At 42.4% G+C, this 7021-nt stretch overlaps 1 protein-coding gene across 2 annotated transcripts in view; it reads right to left on the bottom strand.

The window, feature by feature from the left end:
- Positions 1-1192: 1192 nt before the first annotated feature.
- Positions 1193-7021, bottom strand: part of VAT1L (vesicle amine transport 1 like) — a 141579-nt gene continuing 135750 nt past the window's right edge. The window contains exons 8-9 of one of the 2 annotated variants that reach the window (XM_084861365.1): positions 5442-5576; positions 1193-3745 (exon numbers count right to left, since the gene is read on the bottom strand). In XM_084861365.1, the coding sequence (XP_084717491.1) occupies positions 3647-3745; positions 5442-5576 (234 nt within the window). In that variant the 3' untranslated portion in view covers positions 1193-3646. The remainder of the gene's footprint in view (positions 3746-5441; positions 5577-7021) is intronic. The other variant, XM_084861366.1, reaches the window with a different exon arrangement.

Genomic DNA, 7021 nt, shown 5'->3' with positions numbered 1-7021 from the left:
TCCCTGAAGTATTTCTAGTGACCGAAGGGTGTTAATTTGAAATGCATCATCTTTTAGCCTTATTTAAGACAAGAAAGCATGGTAGGGCATTTAAGAGCATGAATTCTAGCATGGCTAAAAAATCCTGGCTCCATCACTTACCCCGTGTTTCCCCGAAAATAAGACCTAGCGCATGGAAAGATAAGACATCCTCTGAAAATAAGACCTAGTGCAACTTTGGGAGAAAAAATTAATATAAGACACTGTCTTCTTTTCGGGGAAACAGGGTACTTGCTGTCTGATCTTAGGAAAAGACAAAACCTCTCTTATGCTCCAGGCTTATCACCTATAAAATGGGCTTGATAAACCTTACTTCTCAGGACTGTGGGGAAGATAAGTGAGTTAACGCATATGTATATAAACTCTTCCCCCATCCCCAAATATTTTCATTGATTTCAGAGAGGAAGGGAAAGGGAGAGAGAGGTAGAAACATCAAGGATGAGAGAGAATCATTGATCAGCTGCCTCCTGCACACCTTACACTGGGGATGGAGCCCACAACCTGGGCATGTGACCTTCTGGTTCATAGGTTGATACTTAACCACTGAGCAATGCCAGCTGGGTTGTATGTAGCTCTTTTAACGGCATATAGTAGGTGCGTTATAAATGCCATTCTAATTATTATTATCTTATCTAATAAAAGGCAAATTGACCTAACAGCAGAATGACAGTGCTATGACACTCACTTACCAGGGGAGAGACACTCAATGCAGGAGCTGCTCCCTGGTGGTCAGTGCTCTCCCACAGGGGGAGTGCTGCTCAGCCAGAAGCTGGGCTCATGAGTGTCAAGCACAGTGGTGGTGGCAGGAGCCTCTCCCACCTTTGTGACAGCGCTAAGGATGTCTGACTGCTGGCTTAGGCCTGCTCCCTGCCATTAGTTGGACACCCCCCAAGGGTTCCTGGACTGCAAGAGGGCACAGGAATTTCATGCACCTGGCGTCTAGTTATATATGAAGTCTCTAGTAGTTCTTTTATTTAGTTTTATTTTCTTATTTGAGGAAATCTGAATGTCTTTTTAAAGGCTTGTCTCATCTCTACCCTATATTTTCTATGTTGTCTCTAGCTCCCCATCCTCTTTTAGCCACCAGTTCCTTATATTTCAATGTGTGCTTTTCCATCAACTATTGATGTGGAGTAACTGATGCCAGGCAGGGTTATGCTATGCTGAATACTTTATTTATATTTTTGTGTAAACATAATTTGCTTTGTAGGCACAATATAACAAAAGCTCTAAAGCCACAAACACATTAGACAATGTTGCAGTTCTCTCCAATCAAGCTTAGATTACAGAGAAGCCTTCACAGTTCCTTTAAGGCAAACTGAGGCCTTCTTAAACCTCCTTCAGAAAACCATCACATGACAGGAAAGAAGGTGCTTGGGATGAGAGTGCATTACACAGATCGTTTTGATTCTCTTGTTTTCCTGTTCTTCATGGCACTTAATTAATCATATTGGACAAATTCTAGCTTTCTCATTCTGTATTCTGGGGGGACAGAAGGGTTTTCTTGAACCAACTGGCTTGTTTGTGATTATTCTATTAATCTTGCTAGTTGAGAAAACAGATTTGGGGAGGAATTACTTTTAGGCTTCTCCTCTGGTTGTAACAAGAATGTGGGGTCCCTCTCACCTGGCCAAGGAGAGCCCTGATAAGGCCAGTGGCTCTTTGCTCCCCCAACTCTAGAAAAGCCATTTCTGTCCAGCTTACCAGGAATGTCACTTGGGTAGCTGGACAAAATGGGAGAAATGGTCTTCTTAAGACACCATTGTCAGCTTGGTTGTGGGGGAAAGAATGATCAATAATACATTTGGCAAAGGTATTGGGATAACACTTCAACATCATCTTTCAGAACTGGGATGCTGGGGAGTCCTGGGGTGCAGGGAGAAGAGGATGTTGTGTCCTCTTTGAGATACTCTCATCTCTGCACATGAGATGGCAGCACCCTTTCTTGTCTTCATATTTCACACAGACATTCACAACGAGAGACCCTCCCTTCAAATAAATATTTGACATAAATAAGTCATCATCACAAGCTTAGGGTGAGAAAAAAAAAAGAATATGATTAACGAGGTGACATTTGTTCAAAAGGACTGAAAATGAAATAGGTTATTGTAATCGGTAATTATATTGAATAGGTAATTAAATAGGTAATTGCTGAAATGCATTTTTCATCACATTGAGGAAGGTCTACCTTTAGGGCTCGTTGGTGGAGAGATGGAGAAATGTAGGACCCACGCCAATATCTTCCAGAATGTAAAGTGAGCTGTGGTGCTAACCCTGTGGGCTTCTTGTGTTCCCAGCTTGGTTTAGGAGGGATGGAGTCACCTTTTTGGGAGGAGGGAATGAGAAGCACCCTGGTAGAGACATTGAGCCTCTTTCTCTTCCTGCAGGTGAACTGTTCACCTCAGCCATGCCAAGTTGGGTGGGGCAAAGGGCAGGGCTTCTTAGAAGTTTAGGAGCTGGGAAATTGAACAAAGGTGTGTAATCAAGGGGTTTGGTCCCCAATTTGCCCATTGCAGGGTCCCTGCAAAGAATCTGCACCATAATTTTATATTTCAGAGGAGAGGAGCCACATATTTGGCATCTGAAACTGAATTCTTATACTACTAGAATTTGTTACATGTTGGAACATGCTTTGGCAAGTAAAAGGATGCTCACTGATTTTTTTTTTTTTAATAATGGTCTACCACAAAGGTCTTCCTTGGGGGATCCATGGTAAATGTGGCTGTTCACTTCTAGGAAATAAATGTAGCAAAATTGGTAATACCAAAAGCAAGTGTGCAAACACAGGTGATTCTCAGTAATGATTTCCAATATAGACCCACATGTGGTAAGTTTTCTTAAAACTAAAATACAATCTATGCAGTGGAGGAGGAGGGGATTTTGCTCATGAGATGTGGTTTCAGAGAGAAATCTCTGTGGCTGGACTTCAAACACATGCTGTTGACCCATCTTTTATCCTGAAAACCTCACCTCAGTTTCCCTGTGCTTATGGATAAGAACCAGGGAAGGGATTGAGCATCAGAAGGTGAGAGAACAAGAGTTCAACCTTCTGACAGTGAAGCAGTTGAAGGAAGTTGGGGGAGAGGGAAAGTACTGTTTGGAGAGATCATAAATTTATGGGCCATGAAATCATCTGGCCTATTCTCATTCTGCCAGCCAAATCGGCAAGTGCTCTCAGCAGCGGCCTGGGTGGTTGGCAGTGAAAAGTGTCATTGGCCTGAAGAATTCTAGGATCTGGATAATGCTCTGTGATGATACCTTTCAATCCAAAGTTGTCTTTGCCCATGTCTAGTCTCCTAGGCATGGGGCCTGTGGACTTGTATTAATCAGACTGTTCTAAAACCATCGAGAAGGAGTCAAAGATGGGTGGTTTTGAAACAGGGAAGATAGGAGAGTGTAATATAGACCAGGAGGGACATAACACTGCATGGAATGGGGTTGGCACTTAATTTCAAAAAACAACAGTGATCAAAGCTTTTTAGCTCAGCTGACTGCAGACAAACACGACACGCACTGGACTACAGCATTTGTTCACTGGGGCACAGAAGAGCTTTCTTCAGTGGCTCCTCTTCTTTCAAACCATCCTTCGTTCTGGCCGGGTCCTGGGTTACTGGATAAAGGGCATCCGCTCCTTGTTCTCGCCGTCCCCCTCATGGTCCTCCTCCTCTTCTCCGGCCTCGCTGGTCTCCGTGCTGTCATTGGCCATCTGTAATTCAACAGTAGACTTGTGAGAGGGCTCTGCAACCTAACCCCCACCTTTTCCAAGCATCTGATGAAGCCACGTGGAAGGACTTCTTTAAAGGCCAAGAGCTAGGAGACCCTGCACCGCTTGCTTCCCCAGGAAGGCAGTGTGGTATTAGCTGCCTTGTGTTGGGCACCCCAAGAAGCCGTCTCTAAGCTAAGAATTTGAGTGCCTGTATTTGGAATCTGGGAGATGATTCCTTTGAGCCTACTCTTCCATCCAGTTGGGCTGTAGCCTCCACCCACTCTAGAGATGCTCCAAATACAGATCTGAGTTGGCCTATTCTCCATCATCTCTGTTTCCTTAAGTCCCACGGTAAAAGTCATCCTGAGATCCAGGAACAAGGGCAATGATATATGAGCAAAGGCAGGTTTTCAGTTCTCACATTGAATGGTCTGCCTTTCAGATTCTGCTCTGATAAGACACCCCCCAACCCCCACCATACACACACCTTTGGCATCAAACAAGCCTTCCCGCCAGCCCTGGAGCCCAGCAGGACCTCACTGGTAAGGAGAGGGGTGGGAAGCCAGTGCCAGCGACTTGGCTTGAAAGCACCAAGCAGACCAGTCTGCATTATACTGATGGGGCTGGAACAGACTTGGTTACATGTTTAAAGAACACAGCACAGGTGCACAGAAGACCCAGATACAAGCCATCTTATCCTTCTTAACCTGGTCCCTCATCTGCTTAAAACACTTGTTGGCACAGACCTGGAACTTAGTAAGCATTTAATAAGCTATATTCATATTGTCATCAGTGACTTACACGTTGTAAAATGCCCTCTCATTTAACAGTCCTTCATTGAGAAAAATGGCCATCATACCTAAACTACATTATGGTCATGAAAGCCCAGTAAACATTTTTAAAAAATACATGCTTTCCAGTAAAACATGCAAGACATTTTAGGTCTTGCTCTTTCATAAATGACTGAAGTAGCTCCAAGATTAAACGTGTGAGAAAACAGAAACCCTTCCTAAGTATTTTCTTTGTCAAACCTTTTCCTAGAATTTAGTGTGTGTGAGACAGTTTTAGCATATCATTCTAATTGAGAATTTATCAATTTCCAATTTACAGAAGGGGACTGTAAATTGCAGCAAAGTAATTGTGGCAAAGTAATTGCCCAGGTCACACACAGGAGCTCAGAGCTGAACTTTCAATCATGCCGTCTGGTGAAAGCTGTTGTGTTGATTGTCACACTAGTACCAAGCTCCTCCCCCCACCTCAAGTGGCCATTGAAGAGTGTATGGGATGTGATTGACATGCTTCATTCCTGGTGAGATCCCTAGATATAAGGGTTTTATCTTGATCAGAGAAAACCAAAGCAACGCAATCATCAGAAGCCATCTCAGAGGCGGTTGGCATCAATCTGTCGAGTATGTGCGTGTGAATTTATTAGATTTTTTTTTTTTTTGCCAGGAATTCCTCCTGTTCGTGACAGCCAATAGATGGTATTTGTCATAGACACAGGTCATTGTTTCTATCCTTTCCTGACTGGCCTCGGATTGCTCTTGGAATGCTCTCACTGAAGAATTTTCCGTTCCTTCTCAGCATTTATCTCAGTTTGTAGCATCCCTTATTTGCGTCATCCTTTGATTATCGCTGGTCACCTCCACCAGTCCCGGGCCTGCTATATTTCCCCCTGCCCCATCTGTGCCTGTACCTGATCAGACCTCTTGTGTTGAACTGAAGGTTCCCTCTGCTTTTGACTCACCAGTGGAGTCGGGGTCTTCTCTACATCCAGAATTAATTTGCCAATGTTCCCTCGGTCGTGGATCCGCTGCATGGCCTCCTTCACCTGAGCGGAAGAAAAACAGAAGCGCAGGTTAAGTGCGATGTCTCCCGAGGGCAGAGGGCCTGGAAAGCCAAGTCACCATGTTCCCACCAGGGGGCGCTGTGGTTCAAGTTTATCGGCAAAATCTGAAATTGGTTTGGATGTTGGGTGCAAATAAATTCTGGTTGTGTCACTCGTGCACTCTGATCTGTACAAGCAACTTGGTCTCCTGGGTCTAAAATATGAGGATAATTGCTCTTAAAATAAGTAAATTAAAATTTCCTTTTAAAAAAGGGCCATGTGTGAAGGGGGTGGAGAGTTTACTGTGGAGTTCTGAGTTATGTGCTGCAGAGTGGCAGGGTACTTTAGCCGGAGTAAATTTTGATCAATAAAATTATTTTTGAGGGTCATTTGTTATATGCTTACCTAAATATTTTTCAATTTGCATACAGTTTGGTTAAATGACTCATTCCCTGGGCTGAACTACGTTTTTTAAAAAAATCCCATGAGTCCTAGTACAGGGTGAAAATTCTGTGTACAAGACATTTCCAGAGAACTAGTATTCTCTCCATAAAAGAAGACCTACTGTGTTAGGTTTTTTTCCCAAATGATGGGGGCCAACAGATATTTCCTGGGATCCTTTATAAAAGCAGGGTTTTACACTCTGATTTATGTATTTTATTCCCTTGCTGTGTGGAAAATGAACTGTAGGGGGTGCTGTGAGTATTAAATCAGATAAGAAAAGGGCAAAAGAGAGCCAAGTGCTTGGCATGGGTACTTCCTTCACATCTCTTAGTGATTTCTAAATGGAAATTCAACATCTCCTGATTAAGAAAAAAAAAAAGTTTCAATAGATTTAGCCTAAATATTTTTCCTAAAGTCTCAAATTTTTAAATATTTTTGTTCATCCATTTAGCCTACAATAGTCACTAAATGTTGCTTAGAGGCAAGAGGCCACGTTTTTAAAAAAATTAAAAACTAAGTGAGGGTGTTTGCCATTGAGGAACTCAATCTGGGGCTGATGGAACAGTGTTTGCTTATATAAAACCCAAAGCCATTTTCTCATTTGGGTAAAACTTGACAGAGCCATTAAAATGTGTGCATTCTAATTGCTTTTCTTGGGATTTTATCCTAAAGAGATAATTCAAGTTATCGGGGAGGAAACTTACCACACAAAAGACACTCAATCACAGCATTGTTTTTAATGGCAAAACATTAAAGCAACTTATGTGTCACGGAAAAAGGAAAGGGTTAAGTAAATCATGATTCTTAAATTTTTCTACTGAATAGAAATGTCAAGTAGCTGTTGAAGTGCTAATTACAAAGAATGTACAGCAGGATAAAATGCCTTTATAATATTGCTAAATGAGAAAATCAAGATGCATACAGTATTTGTATTTGCATCCCCATAAAAACATGGACATCTGAAAATAACTAGATATATGCTAAAACATTATGTAAGGGAAATG

This window comes from Pipistrellus hanaki (assembly GCF_964339955.1).
Source record: "Pipistrellus hanaki genome assembly, chromosome: 15".
Classification (NCBI taxonomy): Eukaryota; Metazoa; Chordata; class Mammalia; order Chiroptera; family Vespertilionidae; genus Pipistrellus; species Pipistrellus hanaki.
The sequence above is the reverse complement of the archived record's forward strand: the minus strand, read 5'-3'. Positions and strand labels throughout refer to the sequence as shown.